This window comes from Bufo bufo, chromosome 2 (genome assembly GCF_905171765.1).
Source record: "Bufo bufo chromosome 2, aBufBuf1.1, whole genome shotgun sequence".
Classification (NCBI taxonomy): Eukaryota; Metazoa; Chordata; class Amphibia; order Anura; family Bufonidae; genus Bufo; species Bufo bufo.
In genome coordinates, this window is record NC_053390.1 from 720,485,625 (window position 1) to 720,509,286 (window position 23,662).

The 23,662-nt window shown below is 41.5% G+C and overlaps 1 protein-coding gene across 1 annotated transcript in view; it reads left to right on the top strand.

The window, feature by feature from the left end:
• The first annotated feature begins 1,539 nt into the window (after window positions 1-1,539).
• SGCZ (sarcoglycan zeta) overlaps window positions 1,540-23,662 on the top strand; it is a 589,379-nt gene continuing 567,256 nt past the window's right edge. Inside the window, exon 1 of the mRNA XM_040418805.1 lies at window positions 1,540-1,640. Coding sequence (XP_040274739.1) covers window positions 1,557-1,640 — 84 coding nt within the window. The 5' untranslated portion in view covers window positions 1,540-1,556. The remainder of the gene's footprint in view (window positions 1,641-23,662) is intronic.

Sequence of the window (23,662 nt, forward strand, 5' to 3'; positions counted from 1 at the left end):
CATAACCATCTACATATGGATATAACTCTTCTCTCAATGTGTCCTAACAATCAAACATGACGGGCATCCGGTATATCGTACTACAGAGCTTGCTAGCTTCAATGCAACCATACCATGTAAACAGAGTGAACAAGCACTAGATGTGTCAAGGTCAAAACTGACTCCTATCAGAGCTGAGTGCAGGGCATGTGGTTGTAAATCTAGATCTCTCTTACCCGATGCCCCAGAAGTATGTGAATCCGGATGAGCTGTCTCTACCTGGCGTGCCCCTCCTTTGACATTGTAAAATGAAAATGGATGTACCATTTAACTTATCTGAAATATAGTGCAATTGATCTGTAATTATCAAAATGTTACAATGTATGTACAAGGGTTTCACCTTTCTGTCACCCTTTATAATATTTCATGTTTGTGTAAGTTTCAATATTAACAATGGATATACAGTAGATTTTCATTTCCCTTTCTTTTCCTGTAAAAAAAAAAGAATGGAGCAGTTCAATACTTTGTCAAACACTCTAAATAATTATGGAATGACTTGTGACTTCTTTGTTTTGCCCTAAACAACATTTTTTATAATGTAAAGAATGACACTCGCGTTAGACTTGAAAAAGAAAATAACTTACTATTTAAAGAGGAAAGAACGAAAAGGGAGATAAATGAAAGAGAATTTGGAACAATGAGATAACAGGCTTACCATTGAAAAAATCCGGAGCAGAATTAAATGAGACAAACAAGAATTTATGGATTATTTGAAAACATGGAATTCATAACAGCTGGAGATATTTTTTTCTATTTTTTATTTATTAAGTTAATTAGCTATATTAATTTATTTTGTATTATCTTTTTATAAAAAAAAAAAGAAAATGTTTAACTATAGAAAATGTTTTAGAGTTGCCATATTTCAACATTGATAATTTACATTATATGGTGATAAATAATACAATTGATAAATAAAAAATTAAGAAAAGTGCACGTCTATTAGTCATGATCAAAACAATTAAAGCATATACTGTGGCTGAAATCAATTTTACAGTATTCTTTTGACCACATATAGCTTACATAGTTGAGATTATGAAAGGCCAAATTTTGACATCTGACCAGTCAGGTATCTTGGATATGAATAGTGGAGGAGCAGACAAAATCTGCATTATTTATAAACAATATGGAGAATTACATTTGGAAGAAGCACTTTTACCAGCTGGAGACGTAATGGTCTCCTAAATGTGCTGGCTATTATCCTCAGTGTCTCAGTTAATTCTGCATCTTTTAAAGCCTTGTTCTGTCTCATTTGTTCTATTTCTCTGCTATTCTTCCACAACTTAGTTTCTTTTCTTCTTCTTTAAATAATAATATATTTTCTTTTCCAGGACACTGCAAAGAACCATCTGCGCTCCATGTCAAGGAACCAGTAAAGATGAAAATTGGGAATGTTAAAATAATTCCTTGCCTACCAATCTCATTAGATAAGTATATGTAAATATATTTCATCAACTTTAATGTTCTGTTTATAAGTTTGAAAATGTTTCTTTCATGAGCAATCAGTAGCTTTCTTTTCAATGTATTTTGTTTTAGAACAAGCATCATATTTCGAATCTTCCAAAGCACCTGTGAAAAAGAAAGCTGCAATTCTATTTCAAGATGTAAGAAAAACTTTATAAATTACTGTACATTGTGTGGCAAAGATATGAAAAACGAGTCAGTGGATTAATGATAAATGTGTGTGAATGTAGCAAATACTTTCTTGCTTTAGTCATAGTGTATGAATTTCACTTACATCCCACTCATAAGGCATTGTAATGTCAAGATTTCTTACCATTACCTGGTCATAGGTACATCTTAAACTGAAGTTGCAAACTTAAAGGGGTTATCAGGGATTTTGATGTTGGTGGCCTATTCTCAGGATAGATCATCAATATCTGATCTGTGGGGGACCAAATCCTGGCATCCCTGCTAATCAACTGTTCAATGTGGCCATGGTTCTCCATGAGTAGTTAGACCCCTTACTAGGACAGTGACCTCATCGTACATCGTTCACATGGCCTAGGTGCAGCTCTGTCTAATCCAAGTGAATGGGTCTGAGCTGCAATTACCAAGCACAGCCACTATTCAATGAATGATGCTGTGCTTAGCAAGCTGTGAGTAGAACAAAGACCTCCCTGGATCTTGGGTGGGCACCGCAGCGTTTTCAAACAGCTGATCGTCAGGAGTGTGCGAGTCAAACTAGTGCCGATCTGATATTGATGACCCATTCTGAGGAAAGGCAATCAATATCAAAATCCATGATCAACCCTTTAAGATAAACATTAAATAATAAACCTCTATGAAGACCTATTTTATAATTCACACCATTTCTACATTTTATTTAGTTTGCTTTGTTTACATATATGAAAGCAGTTACAATGTTTTTGCTGTAAAGACTTTTGCTGCTGATACCCGAGCTTCGACTATGCATGTGGAGCTACGCTTCTGGGTAGCGGCACATTCACAGTCACTGCTCCAGGAGCAGCAGCAGAGCCTCTGTGTTTGTGCAGCTATGTGGAGCAGCAGCATAGGTGTGAAAATCTGTAATGAAATATGAGACATAGCACTCCTAGTGTAAGAGGTTTCAATACAGGATGGGTTGAAGAGTAATTGGATGCATGCATTTTGTGGTTGCACAATGGGACACAACACCATACATAGCAAGATATCAAGTAAGAATGCCATGTGTCCGTGGATCCACACACCAGGCACAGTGGTTGGAGAAGTCAATAAAGCAATATGATGATCCGTTAATTGTGACTGTGCTGCCAGGAACAAGCATTCAACAGAGAGATGGCTCCAGAGGTTTTCTTTATTTGAACTATGTGTGGCCCCACAATGCATAGTCCATATAAAGAAAATATCTGGAGCTGTCTCTCTGCTGACTACAGAGGAGTTCATGGTTGTCTCAATGACTCCACATTGCCTGGTCTTGTGGCTTCAAAATAAGCCTAAATCATCATGCCTCCTTTACTGAGTTTGACAGTTAGTATGAGGTGTTCTGATATGCTATGTTTGTTCCAATTTGATCCTGTCTGCCCTAAGAACATTGTTCCAAAAGTCGTTCAGTTTTTTTCAGATGCAACTTTGCAAACTTAAGCCATGCTATTTATTCTTTTTAGAAAGAAGAGGCCTTCTCCTGACAACCCTTCCAAACAAGCCATACTTGTTTAGTCTTTTTTTATTTGATGTTCATGAACTTGAAAATTTATGATGCTAACTGAGACCCATAGAGTCTTAGATGTAGCTCTGTTTATTTTGTAATTTCTTTGAGCATTGCATCGCCTGACATTTTGGGTTAATTTTCTGGGGTATTCATTCTTGGGAAGATTATTTGCTATCTTGAATGCTTTCCACTTGTGAATAATCTTTCTCACTGCAGAATAATAGACTTCAAATTGTTTGGAAATGGCTAGAGATGAGTGAAGTTAGCAAAAATTTGATTTGGCTGCTTTGCCGAAGTTCACAAAGAAATTTGATTTTTGATAAATCAAATTCCATTGCATGCAGCGGACAAAATGACGGGAATGGCGATCACACCGCCCCCATCATTGAACCTCTCAGATGCTACGTTCAACCCTGAATGCGGCATCTGACAGTCACATTAAGCCCTTTCAGGGGTTATTGGGTTATTTAGGGATAAAAAATAAAAAAAACATACTCACCTCATCCATTTGCTTGCCGAGAGGTTGTCGCTGCCATGTTGATTGAACAAAACCCATGAAATCACGTGCGCCATGTCATCAATCTGGGTGGACAAGGTCATTACTGATGACGTCACCTCGCCTGGCCGACGTGATGACGTGGTGAAGTCACACAGCAATGCTCAACATTTTGCTTATTTTCTTCAATCAAGATGGCAAATGTATGAGGTGAGTATGTATTTTTGGTTTTTTACTGCCATTTCAGGAAAAATTTATTCATTACCATGAAGCACAAGTAAATTCAACTTTGTGTCAAATCGAATTTTCCCTGAAATTCAGATCAATTTGTTTTACCCATCGCTGGAAACGGCCGTATAACTATTCCCATAATTGTTACCATGCAAATTTTGATTTTCATGCCCCAATTGAAATAAATTCTATGAAACACCTGTGGGGTCAAAATGATCACTACACCCTTATATTAATTCAAAGGGAGGGGTAGTTTCCAAAATTGGCCTTTTTGGGGTATTTTTTTTGCAAACCTGAAATGGTCTCCTCTAGTCTCCTAAGACTCAGATGTTTTATGAAAATATCTACCTCTTTATGCAAATTTTTTATGAATTTTCTCTCTTCTCCCTTCCATCTTTTAAGCTCTTGAATGAATGACAGCAAAATCAAACAATGTCAGATGGCAGGAGGTAGGTGACTCTGGGGGGCAGAGATGGGCCTCAGAAATGCGATCGGCAGACATCTGTTTGCCGAAAGCTGCTGTGTAAACAGTTTCCTGGTAATAAAGCAATTTGGCCTCCCTTTCAGCAACAGGAAAACATTACGCCATATTGCTTCGATAGCAAGGGTCTAAAAGTATGGCTATCCAGTAATCATCAGATTGCTTCATGTGAATGATACACCTGTCCTTACATAGTCAAGCAGGCATACAGCTGGCCATTGTGGCCAGTGTGCCTGAGGATCTAGTTCTTTCTTGCTCTGCCCCCACTAAGATGATTGGCCATTGTGGCTGGTGTCATCGCCTTCATTATAATCAACCTCCTGCTCCTCCACCACCGCCTCTTCCTCCAGTGGCAGCTCCTCATTCTCCAATTCCTACTCCATGAGACTTTCTCCATGCGGGTCTCCAACAGCTATAGGTTAGCCGGCAAGATGCATTGCACGACTAAATTTATCATGTGTGCCATGCAGGGAGCATGTGTTATTTCCCCCAAAGGCAGCTCAGACACGATTTTCCTGCCATTGTTACTGACCACCTTGCCTAGTTGGAGTTGGTAGGGAAACAGCCAGCGGAATGTTTGCTGCTTAATGCACTTTCGCAAGTGATTATCTGTGTGGCTACTCTTCCCCACACCGATCAGCTCTAAAAAGCCATGGCAACTCTTCACTTTAAACATATGATAGGAGGTAAGGGGAGGGAGAGTGACACTCTGCCCTGCTTCTGTTAGGGAAGGGAGGTTGTCCATGGAGGAGCACGTGGAGGAGGCGGATAAGCGCCTGGTGTGGGAACCAGACCTAGATACACTTTGAGGTGTCAATAAAAACTTTTGGTTTTGCCTCACCGCAAAAGACGTTGACACTGGCTACAAGTGCCACTACTACTACAATGGCTGGTGCTGATACTGCTGCTGCTAAACACATACTGACTATTGGATGACGAGATGTTTTATTTTGCACTATTCTGTTTTCCAAACATTTTATTATAAGGCCTACAAATGAAAAGTCATGCATTTCCAATAAATAAAAAGTGACAGGTTTTAAACATACAGATTATTAAATGGTACTAGCAAAATTTGCAAGTGTTTTTTCAGTTTTTTCTGTAATTCAAAAGACAGTAGTTCATTTGACTAGACACTCTGCTGCAGTAATGCCTTCAGTAACACTATTATAGTTTGCGGTATTGATGCATTAATGCATTAACTTCAAGGGGATAGCCCCCTCCTATTCAAGTGGAGTGTGTGGCGTATTTTTAATTACACTGCTCACCACTGCATTTCTGATGACACACAGGTAAACAGTGAAGAGAAGCTAGCACTCATACAAGTGCTGCTTTCTCTTCATATAGCTGATAATGGCTATACATATGATAAAATCAAAATACTTAATAAATAAATAAAAAAATATCAAATTGTTCTCCTGGTAAAAATTATTGAAAAAATATGTTGGCCTTTCAACTTTATAAACAAACTTTTTGCATTACTACATTTTGTTCTGGATAATATTGTCACACTTTGATACACTGTGGACTAGCTGTCACGAGGGTGTCTAGAACCACGCCTGACTCCGTTATACCCGGGGTCAGGAAGTCGCAGCGGTTGGCTGCGCGCTCTATGTAAGATAGGGCTGTTTCCTTATGGTAGCTTTCTGGGTTTGCTTTGCAAACCCTTTTGGCTCACTCAGGGATCCGTAGCTCCTTCTCCTCAGCTGTTCCTTGTCCAGCAATCCCAACCTCCTTATATTCCCCTCTCACACTTCTCTGGTTGCCAGATATAGAGGTTCCTGCCTGGACATCTATTCTGACCCTCTGGAGCTGTGTTGCTGCGTTCTCTGGTTGTTGGTCCAGAACGCTACCCTCCGGATCCCTGTTGGACCTTGGTTGTCTGCTGTGGTCGCCCACCTGGGTGTATGTGTTTGTCTGTATTGTCTGTCCTCTCCCTGGTGTTTCCCTATTAGTGTCAGTGGTGCGGACTAGCGATCCCACCGGCCCGTTCACTATCTAGGGCTCATTTTAGGGAAAGCCAGGGTTTAGGCACGTGATCGCCGCACGGGTGAGGAACCCGTCTAGGGACGTCAGAGCAGTCAGGTGCCAGCCGCAAGGTGAGTCAGGGGTCACCACCTTTCCCTCTCCCTTGGGCAGGGCTTTCCCTTTTCCCTCCCTGTGCGTGTCGCCGGTCATTACACTAGCGATGAGCAAAGTTATCAAAAATTTGATTCAGCTGCTTCACTGAATTTCACAAAGAAATTTGACAAATTACTTCAGGAGCGTCAGGAGAAGGCCACAGAGTGGCACAATGACAGAGTCTGGTGGCAACGGCGGCAGCATCAGGAGGAGGCCGCAGGGTGGCACAATGGCAGAGTGTGGAGGTGGTGGCAGCAGCAGCATCAGGAGGAGGTCACAGGGTGGCACAATGACTGAGTGGGGAGGTGGCGGCAGCATCAGGAGACCACAGAGTGGCAAGGTGACATAGTGTGGAGGTGGCATCAGCATGAGGAAGCCACAGCATCAGGAGTCCATAGAGTGGCATGACGATAAGAGATTGTGTAGGTGACAGCAGCATGAGAGGAGGCCAGCCACAGAGTGGCCGCTTCATCTATTCATTTATAGGGAATATAGAAGAGAAGGTTAAAATTTCTTCACTTTATAAAGTGTTGTTAAAACACGATTTAATAATACACGTTCTCTGGCACAAAAGGCTTGGCAAATTGATTGAGCAACCAATAAACATTTTCCCTTCTATGTATATATGACCCAATATCAAAACAATTGGAGCCAATAATAGAGAATATATGGATCAAAGTTTAAACAAACCGCAATTCCAACACTCAATATATATTCAAATAATCATCATTTTTATTAAACATTTCATAATTACAAAAATCTGGCTTCACATAATTAAGAACATTTAAAATCTCATGGGCTTCAGGTGTATGGTAACATTAATTCATCTATATAAAGTGCAAGTGCAAAGATATATCCATGGGGTAGTATAGACAGTGCATATATATGGTGTTATTACTGACCACAGTATAGAAATATCAGAGCATCAATATTGCTGCTACTAATGTTATGCAACAATTAATCCAACACAGTCAGAACATTATACCATGCTATACCAAAATACCATATAAAGGTAGCATAATGCTGTGCATACTGACCCAAATGTAAACACCACCACCGCAAATTGATTGTCCGTGAATTTCCCTCGAAGATTGGGATAATATATTGGCGAATTTAAGTTTTCTTTCTTATAATTTTAATCAAGTTTTGGTTCAATTTAATATTCAATATTTAATAAATTTAATAATAAAAAGTAAGTGTTGCCTAAGACAGGAGTGAATCCGCCAGTCCTCTGTTTATTCAACAACGTGGTTATGAGGGAGAAAGCATTCCAAAAAAAACTATTTCTCTTCACCTGGAGACGAACCCTGTCAAGATTGATGCAAGTGCGGTATCGGCTGCTCATTGACCCAGATACTTCTGCGGGAAACACGCCTCTAGTAGCTGCAGACAATGAGAAGACAAAGTGTCAAGATAGCTTTGAGCCCGGAAGAGTCACAAAGTTCATCAAGATACATCACTAAAGATTTTACCGCATATAACTGCAGCGCTGAACGCTGAATAACATTTGTTTTTCAATGGAAATACGTTAATAAAGATTTTACCGCATATAACCGCAGCGCTGACCACTGAATTAATATTGTTTTTCGATCAAAATACTTCAATAAAGATTTTACCGCATATAAATGCAGAGCTGAACGCTGCATAAAATATTATATATATATAAGCTAACTAACTAACTATCTATCTAATGTAATGACAAAGGCAAGCAGAGAGCACAGCAATAACACTGCTGTCTCTCTCAGATCTGCAAAATACTGCATACAAGGGCTGGTGGGGAGATTCTTATATAGTAAGGGGCAAGGTAACTTTCCTATTGGCTGCTAGGCATGTTGCTAAGCTCAGACAAAGACATTGCAGCCTTCTCATTGGCCCACAAGCAAGAAGGGAGGTTACTGATGAAAAAAAAAATCTAGAATATTCAAAATTACGAATATATATCACTATATTGTAAATATTTGCAAATTCTCGAAGTGCCGATATTCGCGATAAACCTCTTACAAACACAGGGCGTACAGGTACGCCCTGATGTCCTGGTACTTAAGTACCTGTACGCCCTGTGTATTTCAGATCACTGCCGCGTGGCGGGCAGTAATCGGAACTGGGTGCTTGCTGAAATCAATCAGCAGGCACCCTAGGTCAATGCCGAGGGGGGTCCTGTGACCCCCCGTATCGACGATCGCTGCGGATTAACCCCTTCTATGCTGCTACCGCGGCATAGAAGGGGTTTGTGTTTGAGGGAGCCCATCGAGTCCCCGCGCTGCTGTGGCGGGGACTCGATGTCTCAGAAGGGAGCCCGATGCTGTGCAGAGGCTGCCCAATGCCTTGCACGGCATTGAGAACTGCCTTCTACGGGAGCCGAGGAGATCCAGCCTCAGGCTGGGTCTCCTAGGCAACCTGTTTGTGTACTACTCACTGTAGTACACGAACAGGCAATGCATTACAATACAAATGTATTGTAATGCATTGCAGAGTGGATCAGACCCCCAAAAGTAAACATCAGAAAAAAAGTTAAGAAAAAAAGTAAAAAAAAATGTTTTTAATAAAATTAATAAAAGTAATAAAATTAATAAAGTAAAAAAAGAAAAAAAAAGCCACTTTCCCTTTATTTTATAATAGAAAAAAATAAAAAAACACACATATTAGATATTGCCGCGTCCGTAATGACCGGCTCTATTAATATATCACATAATCCACCCTGTCCGATAAATACCATACAAAAATAAAAATAAAAACGGTGTAAAAAAAGCCATTTTAGTCACCTTACATCACAAAAAGTGCAACACCAAGTGATCAAAAAGGTGTATGCCCCCCAAAATAGTACTAATCTAACAGTCACCTCATCCCACAAAAAATGAGCCCCTATCTAAGCCAATCACCCAAAAAATAAAAAAAACTATGGCTCCGAATATGGAGACACTAAAACATCATTTTTTCAGTCAAAAAAATGCTGGTATTGTGTAAAACTTAAATAAATAAAAAAATATATACATATATGGTATCACCGCGTCTGTATGAACCTTCTCTATAAAAATATCACATGACCTAACCCCTCAGGTGAATACCGTTAAAAAAAAAAAGGTTTCAAAAATGCAATTTTTTGTCACCTTACATCACAAAAAGTGTAATAGCAAGCGATCAAAAAGTCATACTCACCCCAAAATAGTGTCAAAATAATGTCAATGAAACAGTCATCTCATCCCGCAAAAATCATACCCTACCCAAGATAATCGCCCAAAAACTGAAAAAACTATGGAGACACTAAAACATGATTTTTTTTGTTTCAAAAATGAAATCATTGTGTAAAACTTACATAAATAAAAAAAGTAGACATATTAGGTATCGCCACGTCCGTAAGAACCTGCTCTATAAAAATATCACATGACCTAACACCTCAGGTGAATACCGTAAAAAAAATAAAAAAAAACATTTTTTTGTCACCTTACATCACAAAAAGTGTAATAGCAAGCTATCAAAAAGTCATACGGGCCCCAAAATATGGCCATTCAAACCGTCATCTAATCCCAAAAAAAATTAGCCCCTACACAAGACTGTCGCCCAAAAAAAAAATAAAACTATGGCTTTCAGAATGTAGAGACACTAAAGAATCATTTTTTATTTTTTAAATGCTTTGTTATGTAAAACTGAAATAAATAACCCAAAAAAGTAGTCATATTTGGTATTGTCGTGTCGTGACAACCTGCTCTATAAAAATACCACATGATCTAACCTGTCAGATGAATGTTGTAAAATAACAAAAATAAAAACGGTGCCAAAACAGCTATTTCTTGTTACATTGCCTCACAAAAAGTGTAATATAGAGCAACCAAAAATCATATGTACCCTAAAATAGTACCAACAAAACTGCCACCCTATCCTGTAGTTTCCAAAATGGGGTCACTTCAGGGGGGCTTCAAAAGGGACATGGTGTCAAAAAAACAGTCCAGCAAAATCTGCCTTCCAAAAACCGTATGGCATTCCTTTCCTTCTGTGTCCTGCCGTGTGCCCTTACAGCAGTTTGCGACCACATATGGGGTGTTTCTGTAAACTAGAGAATCAGGGCCATAAATATTGAGTTTTGTTTGGCTGTTAACCCTTGATTTGTAACTGGAAAAAATTGATTCAAATGGAAAATCTGCCAGAACAGTGAAATTTTGAAATGTTATCTCGATTTTCTATTAATTCTTGTGGAACACCTAAAGGGTTAACAAAGTTTGTAAAATCAGTTTTGAATACCTTGAGGGGTGTAGTTTGTAAAATGGGGTAATTCTTGGGTGGTTTCTATTATGTAAGCCTCACAAAGTGACTTCAGACCTGAACTGGTCCTGAAAAAGTGGGTTTTAGAAATTTTCCGAAAATTTCAAGATTTTCTTCTAAACTTCTAAGCCTTGTAACGTTCCCCAAATTTTTTATGGCATACCCAAAATGATCCAAACATGAAGTAGACATATAGGGAATGTGAAATAATAACTATTTTTGGAGGTATTACTGTCTATTATAAAAGTAGAGAAATAGAAATTTTTAAATTTGCTAATTTTTCAGAATTTTGGGTAAATTTGGTATTTTTTTTATAAATAAAAATGAAATTTTTTTACTCCATTTTACCAGTGTCATGAAGTACAATATGTGATGAAAAAATTATCTCAGAATGGCCTGGATAAGTAAAAGCGTTTTAAAGTTATTCACACATAAAGTGACACTGGTCAGATTTGCAAAAAATGGCCTGGTCCTTAAGGTTAAATATGGCCGTGTCCTTAAGGGGTTAATATTCGCTATTCGAATATTTGCGCACAAAACTATTAACTACCAAAGCAAGTGAGCATGCAGCAGGCCATTTGCGCAAGTGACTCGGAGGGACTCCGTGCCTCCCTATCCACTGCATACTTCCACGGTGTTTGGCTAGGTCATCTGCCTCGTCTTCCTCATCTCCCTCTTGCTGCTCTTGCTGCTCCTCCTCTCCTGTCACTTGTGTAAAAAAAACACCCAATTCGCTACACATTGCTTGTGCTCCAATGTCCTCCTCCTCCTCCTTTAGCAGCATCTGTTCCAGGATATGAAGCAGTGGAATGACGTTGTTCATCCCGTAGCGATGACAAATAATGTGGCCTCCTCAAAGGGCCTGAGCAAATGGCAGGTGTCACGCAGGAGATGCCACTTGCTGACATCAAAGTTACACAGGGGAGTACTCCTGTCTGCTTGGATCATCAAGAAATCGTTTATGGCCTTTCTATTTTCGTATAGTCTGTCCAACATAGGGACGGTGGAATTCCAACGGGTGAAAACATCGCATATCAGCCTATGTTGGGGGACGCCATTCTGCCGCTGCAGCTCAAGGAGGGTGTGCTTGGCAGTGTACGAGTGGCTTAAGTGCATACAAAGTTTCCTGGACATTCTTAGGATGTCTTGCAGATGGGTGGAAGACTCCAGGAACCGGTTGACCTCCAGATTGAACATGTGCGCCATGCAGGGCACATGTCTCAGCCCTCCTTGACGCAGTGCCGACACCATGTACTTCCCGTTGTTGGTCACCATGGTTCCGATTTTGAGTTGTCGCGGAGAAAGCCAGGATTTGATTTCTTGAGGAAGGACACAGAGCAGTTCTTCCCCTGTGTGACTCTGTTCACCCAGGCAAACTAGGTGTAGAACAGCGTGACACCGCCGTGCTCTGCACATATGGCATGCTGGAGGAGCACTGTGAATTGTCCCTGAAGTGGAGTCTGAGGACACGGTGGAGGATGAGGAGGCAGAGTCCGACATTGTCTCAGGACCAACGGCGTGAGAATGTGGAGGTGGAAGCGGCGTCACCTGGACAAGTTGCTGGTTTGGCTTGGCAGGAACCACATTTACCCAGTGGGCCGTAAAGGACATATATTGTCCTTGACCGCAGTTACAGCTTCACACGTCCGTGCTGCTGTGAACTTTGGCAGACACTGACAGGCTCAATGACTGTCCCTCCTTCTGTTCTACATGTGTGTTCAGGGCTGGTACTGCCATTTGGCAAACATATGACAGCTTGGGACTCTCCACCTTAGCTCGGCACAAGCCATCAGTGCTTTGAAAGGTTCAGAGTCCACCATTTGGAAAGGGAGGGACTGCAGCAGCAGCAGCAACTTGGCCAGGAACATGTTCAGCTTCTGGATGAGTGCTTGCATACTGTTGTCTCTTGGCAATCACTTGGGCGAGCGATTGCCGACAGAATAACTGACAAGGAGTAGGAGGGCAAGGAGCAGGAGCATCAGGAGGATCAGTAGATGATGGGAAGGACAGACAGCTTCGGCTGAGGTGGTGGAGCCTTGACTGCCTGAAATCGGGTGCGTGCCACTGGGTGATGCAGCGGTATCTGCAGCAGGCTGGACCACCACATCAGAGCCACAGTTCTCCCAGGCCACTTTATCGTGACGCTGCATATGTTGACACAGGGCCGTGGTGCCAACTTTGGTACCCTGGCCACGCTTCACCTTCTTCCCACAAATTCGGCAAATGGCCATGTTGACCTCCTCCGGCATATTAACAAAAAACTGCCACAGCGCTGAGTAGGTGATTTTACCCCCAACACTCTGCACGGACTGACTGCTACAACCACTTCCACTGTGAACCCCTGCACTACTACTTTCCGGGCAGGTAGGCTCCTGGAAAGCGGGAGGTATACCGCAGGCATGTTTGGCTCTCGACCTTCCACTGCTGCCACCCTGCTGACTCCCGGCCATGCTACTGACTTGCTGGCTCCACCGCTGTCTCACCTGTAAGCTGTCATCCTCTTCTCCCAATGATGATGAAGCCCCTTGGTCACTCGGTTTCCAATTGTGATCGGCTACATCATCACCGAGCTCTGTCTGCACGTCACAGATGTTCTACTCAACAGTCTCTCAGCCAGGAGCCTGACCGCTCGCAACACCAGCTCCCACGCCACTCTCATCATCGCTACTTGCTCGCCTATCAGAGGAAGCGGCGGATGTCTCCTCCACATCTTGGCTGGCCAATAGCTGCTAACTGTCCTCTAGTAGCTCGTCCTCGCTGTATAGTGGAGCTGAGCCTACAGCATATTATACTTCTCTGGCTGAGAAAACAGAAAAGGACAGAGGCACATTGAGGACTGGTGATGGCATAGGGCCTGCTCTTGGGCCATGTCAACTAAGGGTTGTGTCTGATGAACCCACCAACTCTTGGCTGTGGGTGTCTGATGTCACTTGGGACGAATTGGATGATCGAGTCAACCATTCAAGAAAAGCTGGGTTGCTGGTCAAGACACTGTTCTGCGACCTGTGCCTGCGCCAGAAGCATTTAGGCCTCTGCTCCTCCCCTGTGCAGGGCCTGGCACTTCTCTGTCTGACATACTGTTAGATCAAATAAGTAAATAAAAAGGAAATTAATATAACCCAAAAAGGCTGTAATTTTGTCACTTCACACAACGGCAAATAATACTTTTTTTTGCCACTAATACACTCCAAAATAGGCTTTAGAATATATAACTGCACTGATGAACGGCCAATAATATTTTTTTTGCTACTAATACACGCCAAAAAGGGCTGTAATTTTCTCACTTCACCACACAATGGCAAATAAGCCCTTTTTTTCCCCACTAATACACGCCAAAAAAACTTTTCGATCATATAACTGCACAGCTGAAAGGCAAATAATATTTTTTTTGCAACTAATATACGCCAAAAAGACTTTAGAACATATAACTACAACGCTGAACGTAGAATAATACTTTTTTTGCCACTAATACACGCCAAAAAGGCTGTAGTTTTTTTACTTCACCACACAACTGCTAATAAGCCCTTTATTTTTCCCACTAATACACTCCAAAAAAGGCTTTAGAACATATAACTACACCGCTGAAGGGCAAATAATACTTTTGTTGCCGCTAATACACGCTAAAAAAGCCTTTAAAAGATATAACTGCACCGCTGAACGGCAAATAATACTTTTTTTGCCACTAATACACGGCAAAAAGGACTGTAATTTTGTCACTTCACCACACAATGGCTTTTTTCTCTCTAATACACCCCAAAAAAGGCTTTAGAACATATATCTGCACTGCTGAACGGCAAATAAGCCCTTTTTTCCCCACTAATAGAAGCCAAAAATGGTTTTAGAACATATAACTGCATCGCACAAAGGCTAATAAGATGTAGAAATATTTCCTAGTAATACACCCTGTTAATAGCTATATCACATAGCACTTGCAACGCAATAAAGAGAACGGTTTGCTGGAATTACAGAGGTATCATCTATTGCAAACCTGAAAGCAGCAGTATAATTGCATTTTGGATCCCCAGTCAGTGCAGCAAGGTGTAATAGGATTGTTCCTATTACCCAGGCTGTATGCTCCCCTATTGGACCCTATTCTGCTTCAATACTGTGTAATAATTACTCCCTGTCCTTTCCCTACACTTTTAATGCTCATTCCCCAAAATAAAAGTTTTCAAGTCTTTCCAAGCACTTCTCCTAGTGCCTGAAGACATCTCTCCCTGCACTAAGTACACTGGAAAATGGCTGAATCCAAGATGGCTGAGGCTATTTATAGGACTGTAACATCACAGGGCTGGCTGGCTGCTGATTGGCTGCATGCATGGCATTGTGGATGATCACTTGTTCCCAGAGTTCTTTGCTCCATGTCCTAACATGTGCATCAGCCATTTTAGGAAAAAAACACGAGGAGTGAGGAAATTCGGATTCGGTGAAAATCAAATTTTTCCTGAAATTCAGATTGAATTCCACTTTGTCAACTTCGATTCGCTCATCTCTAATTATAAGCTTGTATAATGGACACTTTTGTGTTTCAACATATCTCTTATCACTAGACTGTGCCTATTGACATCTCAGTTTTTTTTTACATATGTACACTAACACGGATACTATGCTATTATGTATGAGGTGTTCCAGTGTCTGATGAAGGCCTTTTAGGCTGAGAACATTTATTGTACTGGGAGTTCTCACAATAAAAGATGGAGTAAGCTATCACTTGCATCTTACTCTGAGTCCAGAGGTCTTCTTACTTTTACTAATATGGTCTATAACTACAGCACCAGACTAGGGCAAGGTTAGTTAATAACTTTATTTACAAATGCCTAAGTAGGCAGAAAAACCTATCTTGGCCCAAGTCAAATTAATACTTCACTTTTATTCGGTATTCATTAAAAACTAGATGTATGCATGGAACGCAAATTACTTATTGTACAGACCATTGAAACAAAAAAGTTGCTAGGGTATTAAAAACACAGTCACCAGACCAAAAGTAGAGGGGGCAGATGTTTGCCCTGCCACGTCTGCAGATATACATTATGGCTTCGTCTAATTGCCTTATTTAACAAGACTGCTGCATGTGTACTGGTGTAAGACTCGGATCATCAAACCACCAGGCAACTAGAAGTACTAACTGTCTACTGACAGTTAGTACAAACGTGGACTACACAGCTATATCTCCTATAAGTGCCAACTGATTGTGATATCAATAATGAAGCCGTAATCCAACCGGACTACTGGTGAATTTTAAACAGTGGAAAAGCGACAGCATGTTAAAACTTAACACTGCCCCCCTGGGGCAGTAATATGGAGCGCAAAATCCCTTTTTATATCTAAATTATAAAATTCTGACTATAATATGTTGCCACTAGGAGGAGCTCATTGCATATCACTTACTGTATATATAGTTATCATCAAATTCAGTTGTGACTTAATAAATTTAATGGAGAGATAGTTGTGTGGCTGGAGTGACTCTCTGGGAAGTCAGTGGCTGCCTCAACCCCAACATACAATGTACACTCAATTTTGTAGGAAGCCAATTTGCCTATCTGTATATTGTTTTGGAGTAAAAATTGGCACAAGGACACTTTACGTTTAATTCAGCAGTAATAGTGTCACTTATTATTTGTTTTTAGAATGATAATTCATTTTAGATTATTTGTAACTTTCTACACTGATTTCCCACAATGCAGTTTGTTAAATGTTTTTATTATTTGCCTATCTTGATGCACTTAGCTGTTAAAAATGCTTGACATTTTCCTTTGTTTCCGATCAGTGAACAGTTGCTTAACTACACTTAATCTTCATAAAATCTTTCTTCACCGACTTTTGTTTCAATCTGCAGTTTTATTTTACTTTGAATTCTCTTTACTACCTTTCCATTCTGAATGGATATTACTGTGTTAAGATATACAGATAGCATGCCCCATTAAATTACAAGTGCATATCAGTTTTACTCCATTGAAAAGATTTCCATGTTGAAAGATGCTCATATTTGGTTTTCTAAAATGTATTCTGTGAGATACAAATTAAAGATACCTGTGCTGAAGAAGGTTTTATATGTTTCAACGCAACAGAATAAATGAGTATATTTTGGTGAAGCAAAGAGACTGCGACGAAGGTTTAACTCCTTAACAGCTTAATGGCTATGATTGAGCAGAGCTGTCATTGCTGTCAATATTTTGCAAATAGTATTGTGACTGCAAAGACTTTATAAACCATGCTATATAGTACATACTCACATCTGTAAGCATCAGAAGAATTGCATATTTTCTATACGTTTCATTCTTTTCTAGGTCTTTAGTGCATGTACATTTCAATGGGAATTGTGAAATATATACCATGCTTGTTCATAGACTTCTATTGACCCAATGTATGCCAAAGTGTGTGCTTTTTGCATAGTTTTGGACAGTATGTGTAAGCACATCATAGTCAAAAGAGATGAGCGAATTTCTCAAAAAATTGATTCGGTCATTTTGCCGAATTTTCCACAAAGATTTGATACGATCCGAATGTATTTGTGACGAATCGCATTAAAAAACTGTTATTTCCTGGCTGCAGAGAGCCTGAATAGTGGTGTAGAACATTGTGCCTTGCAGAAACCTGCATAGGGAGTCTGCTATGGTAGTGAAACACTGAGTCAGTATGACATGCAGATAACAGGTGTTGCTCTTATAATCACTTCACACTTCACTTATTTAAACAGTTATGGACCAAAACTGACCAAATAACTCAAGTGAGCACTAAGCCTTAACCACCTCCGGACCGCTGTACGCACAGACGCGTCCTGGAGGTGGTTGATTCATTCCGAGTGGACGCGCCGGCGTGTCCTCTCGCGATGGCCGAGATTTCCTGTGAACGCGCGCACACAGGCGCGCGCGCTCACAGGAACGGAAGGTAAGAGAGTGGATCTCCAGCCTGCCAGCGGCGATCGTTCACTGGCAGGCTGGAGATGTGATTTTTTTTTAACCCCTAACAGGTATATTAGACGCTGTTTTGATAACAGCATCTAATATACCTGCTACCTGGTCCTCTGGTGGTCCCCTTTGTTTGGATCGACCACCAGAGGACACAGGTAGCTCAGTAATATGTTGCACCAAGCACCACTACACTACACCCCCCCTGGTCACTTATTAACCCCTTATTCACCCTTGATCACCCTTGATCACCCCTGATCACCCCATATAGACTCCCTGATCACCCTCATCATGTTATTGATTACCCCCCTGTCATTTATTAACCCCTTATTCACCCTTGATCACCCTTGATCACCCCTGATCACCCCATATAGACTCCCTGATCACCCTCATCATGTTATTGATTACCCCCCTGTCATTGATCACCCCCCCTGTAAAGCTCCATTTAGACGTCCGGATGATTTTTACGGATCCACTGATAGATGGATCGGATCCGCAAAACGCACACGGACGTCTGAATGGAGCCTTACAGGGGCGTGATCAATGACTGTGGTGATCACCCCATATAGACTCCCTGATCACCCCCCTGTCATTGATTACCCCCCTGTCATTGATCACCCCCCTGTAAAGCTCCATTTAAACATCCGCATGATTTTTACGGATCCACTGATAGATGGATCGGATCCGCAAAACGCACACGGACGTCTAAATGGAGCCTATCAGGGGCGTGATCAATGACTGTGGTGATCACCCCATATAGACTCCCTGATCACCCCCCTGTCATTGATTACCCCCCTGTCATTGATCACACCCCTGTAAAGCTCCATTCAGACGTCCGCATGATTTTTACGGATCCACTGATAGATGGATCGGATCCGCAAAACGCACACGGACGTCTGAATGGAGCCTTACAGGGGCGTGATCAATGACTGTGGTGATCACCCCATATAGACTCCCTGATCACCCCCCTGTCATTGATTACCCCCCTGTCATTGATCACACCCCTGTAAAGCTCCATTCAGACGTCCGCATGATTTTTACGGATCCACTGATAGATGGATCGGATCCGCAAAACGCACACGGACGTCTGAATGGAGCCTTACAGGGGCGTGATCAATGACTGTGGTGATCACCCCATATAGACTCTCTGATCACCCCCCTGTCATTGATCACCCCCCTGTCATTGATCACCCCTCTGTAAGGCTCCATTCAGACATTTTTTTGGCCCAAGTTAGCGGAAATTATATATTTTTTTCTTACAAAGTCTCATATTCCACTAACTTGTGTCAAAAAATAAAATCTCACATGAACTCACCATACCCCTCACGGAATCCAAATGCGTAAATTTTTTTAGACATTTATATTCCAGATATCTTCTCACGCTTTAGGGCCCCTAGAATGCCAGGGCAGTATAAATACCCCACATGTGACCCCATTTCGGAAAGAAGACACCCCGAGGTATTCCGTGAGGGGCATATTGAGTCCATGAAAGATTGAAATTTTTGTCCCAAGTTAGCGGAAAGGGAGACTTTGTGAGAAAAAAAAATAAAAAATCAATTTCTGCTAACTTGTGCCAAAAAAAATAAATTTCGATTAACTCGCCATGCCGCTCATTGAATACCTTGGGGTGTCTTCTTTCCAAAATGGGGTCACATGTGGGGTATTTATACTGCCCTGGCATTCTAGGGGCCCCAAAGCGTGAGAAGAAGTCTGGTATCCAAATGTCTAAAAATTCCCTCCTAAAAGGAATTTGGGCCCCTTTGCCCACCTAGGCTGCAAAACAAGTGTCACACATGTGGTATCGCCGTATTCAGAAGAAGTTGGGGAATGTGTTTTGGGGTGTCATTTTACATATACCCATGCTGGGTGAGATAAATATCTTGGTCAAATGCCAACTTTGAATAAAAAAAAATGGGAAAAGTTGTCATTTGCCGAGATATTTCTCTCACCCAGCATGAGTATATGTAAAATGACACCCCAAAACACATTCCCCAACTTCTCCTGAATACGGAGATACCACATGTGTGACACTTTTTTGCAGCCTAGGAGGGCAAAGGGGCCCACATTCCAAAGAGCACCTTTAGGATTTCACAGGTCATTTACCTACTTACCACACATTAGGGCCCCTGGAAAATGCCAGGGCAGTATAACTACCCCACAAGTGACCCCATTTTGGAAAGAAGACACTCCAAGGTATTCCGTGAGGGGCATGGCGAGTACCTAGAATTTTATATTTTTTGTCACAAGTTAGCGGAAAATGATGATTTTTTTTCTTTATTTTTTTCTTACAAAGTCTCATATTCCACTAACTTATGCCAAAAAATAAAAACTTCCATGAACTCACTATGCCCATCAGCGAATACCTTGGGGTGTCTTCTTTCCAAAATGGGGTCACTTGTGGGGTAGTTATACTGCCCTGGCATTCTAGTGGCCCAAATGTGTGGTAAGAAGTTTGAAATCAAAATGTGTAAAAAATGACCAGTGAAATCCGAAAGGTGCTCTTTGGAATATGGGCCCCTTTGCCCACCTAGGCTGCAAAAAAGTGTCACACATGTGGTATCTCCGTACTCAGGAGAAGTTGGGGAATGTGTTTTGGGGTGTCATTTTACATATACCCATGCTGGGTGAGAGAAATATCTTGGCAAAAGACAACTTTTCCCATTTTTTATACAAAGTTGGCATTTGACCAAGATATTTATCTCACCCAGCATGGGTATATGTAAAATGACACCCCAAAACACATTCCCCAACTTCTCCTGAATACTGAGATACCAGATGTGTGACACTTTTTTGCAGCCTAGGTGGGCAAAGGGGGCCCACATTCCAAAGAGCACCTTTCGGATTTCACTGGCCATTTTTTACAGAATTTGATTTCAAACTCCTTACCACACATTTGGGCCCCTAGAATGCCAGGGCAGTATAACTACCCCACAAGTGACCCCATTTTGGAAAGAAGACACCCCAAGGTATTCCGTGAGGGGCATGGCGAGTTCCTAGAATTTTTTATTTTTTGTCACAAGTTAGTGGAAAATGATGATTTTTTTTATTTATTTTTTTCTTACAAAGTCTCATATTCCACTAACTTGTGACAAAAAATAAAAACTTCCATGAACTCACTATTCCCATCAGCGAATACCTTGGGGTGTCTTCTTTCCAAAATGGGGTCACTTGTGGGGTAGTTCTACTGCCCTGGCATTCTAGGTGCCCAAATGTGTGGTAAGAAGTTTGAAATCAAAATGTGTAAAAAATGACCAGTGAAATCTGAAAGGTGCTCTTTGGAATATGGGCCCCTTTGCCCACCTAGGCTGCAAAAAAGTGTCACACATGTGGTATCTACGTATTCTGGAGAAGTTGGGGAATGTGTTTTGGGGTGTCATTTTACATATACCCATGCTGGGTGAGAGAAATATCTTGGCAAAAGACAACTTTTCCCATTTTTTTATACAAAGTTGGCATTTGACCAAGATATTTATCTCACCCAGCATGGGTATATGTAAAATGACACCCCAAAACACATTCCCCAACTTCTCCTGAATACGGAGATACCACATGTGTGACACTTTTTTGCAGCCTAGGTGGGCAAAGGGGCCCACATTCCAAAGAGCACCTTTCGGATTTCACCGGCCATTTATTACAGAATTTGATTTCAAACTCCTTACCACACATTTGGGCCCCTAGAATGCCAGGGCAGTATAACTACCCCACAAGTGACACCATTTTGGAAAGAAGAGACCCCAAGGTATTCGCTGATGGGCATAGTGAGTTCATAGAAGTTTTTATTTTTTGTCACAAGTTAGTGAAATATGAGACTTTGTAAGAAAAAAAAAAAAAAAAAACATCATTTTCCGCTAACTTGTGACAAAAAATAAAAAGTTCTATGAACTCACTATGCCCATCAGCGAATACCTTAGGGTGTCTACTTTCCGAAATGGGGTCATTTGTGGGGTGTTTGTACTGTCTGGGCATTGTAGAACCTCAGAAAACATGACAGGTGCTCAGAAAGTCAGAGCTGCTTCAAAAAGCGGAAATTCACATTTTTGTACCATAGTTTGTAAACGCTATAACTTTTACCCAAACCATTTTTTTTTTACCCAAACATTTTTTTTATCAAAGACATGTAGAACAATAAATGTAGAGCAAAATTTATATATGGATGTCGTTTTTTTTGCAAAATTTTACAACTGAAAGTGAAAAATGTCATTTTTTTGCAAAAAAATCGTTAAATTTCGATTAATAACAAAAAAATTTAAAATGTCAGCAGCAATGAAATACCACCAAATGAAAGCTCTATTAGTGAGAAGAAAAGGAGGTAAAATTCATTTGGGTGGTAAGTTGCATGACCGAGCAATAAACGGTGAAAGTAGTGTAGGTCAGAAGTGTAAAAAGTGGCCTGGTCTTTCAGGGTGTTTAAGCCATAGGGGCTGAGGTGGTTAAAGGTCAAAGTTAGTGCCAGGTATAAAGAACCGTGCAGTGGTCCAAAATTCTAGTGTAACGTAAAATAATGCACTCCTTTTACACCGTCGTCAGTTGATTCCAGATAGTTGTCTTCAGAACCTGTATTATTAAATGCTTATACAAGTAGAGCCCCTCCTGACAGAGTGGAGAGGGTGTTAGTAGTACATTTGTGTTGACGTCACTGATCCCAAAAATAATATTCATTTCTGTTGAGCATCTGCCTTCACTTGGTCAGCAATCCATCAGTATTGCTAATGCCAAAAAAAATACAGGAGTGGATCCAAAACAGAGATGACAGATTAATAGAATCTTTGCATGTCTTCTGTGTTTTGTACCCACTCATGCGTTTGGCTACCAAAGCATAAGCCAATTTTGATGCAAAATAGGGACCAAGTCATACAGACCTTACAGCTGCTACATAAACAGACATGTTACGTGTCTCATTTTTCCTTCCTTCTGACAGATCAGAAGAAGGGTCAAATAAATGGTGATGTCATCCAGGCCAAAAAGCCAAAATAGTGTCCCAGTCATGGAGTGGGGAGGGTGATAACAGAATGAGAAGTCAACAGAGTGGCCCAGTGACAGAGTGGTGTGGCCCAGTGACAGAGTGGTGAGGTGGCAGCAGCATGAGGAGACCATGGAGTGGCCCAGTGACAGAGTGGTGAGGTGGTAGCAGCATGAAAAGACCACAGAGTGGCCCAATGACAGAGTGTTGAGTTGGCAGCAGCATGAGAAGATAAGGTGGCAGCAGCATGAGAAGTCCACAGAGTAGTCCAGTGGCAGTGTTGAGTTGGCAGCAGCATGAGACCACAGAGTAGTGAGGTGGCAGCAGCATGAGGAGACCACAGAGTGGTGAGGTGGCAGCAGGATGAGGAGACCACAGATTGGCCCAGTGTACAGAGTGTTCAGTTGGCAGCAGCATGAGGAGACCACAGAGTGGTGAGGTGGCAGCAGCATGAGGAGACCATCGAGTAGCCCAGTGACAGAGTGTTCAGTTGGCAATCTCTTCTGACAAAGTTTAGGTGTGGTACCATGGAAAATATAGTTGCATGCATCAGGCACCAGTGTGTGGAAATCATGGCTGATCTATGCCTGATTCATCTTCACAGAGGTCAGTTTCTCTACATTTTGGGTGGACAGGCGAGTTCTCCTTGGGGTAACTATGGCCCCCGCCACACTAAACACCCACTCTAATGCCACACTGTTGGTCGAGCAGGAAAGCTTGTCCAGGGAAAACTCGGCCAGTTGCGGCCACAAATCGAGTTTGGCTGCCCAGTAGTCCAGGGGATCTTCGATGTAGTCCAAGTATGCCATCACCTGCTGGTTCAGGTTCTGCTCCATGTCAACCTCTGCTGGTGAGTAGTTTCCTCACTAGGCGGGTGAAGAATACTGCTCATCAGCGACTCTAGACTTAAGTTGCTTCTGATGGAGCTGGTACTGCTCCTGCCTTCCCATCCCCCCCAGCAGCCATGGCAGTGGAACGTGAGCGCAGAGACACCCCCCGGTCAGACTTACGTGAGGATGGGCAA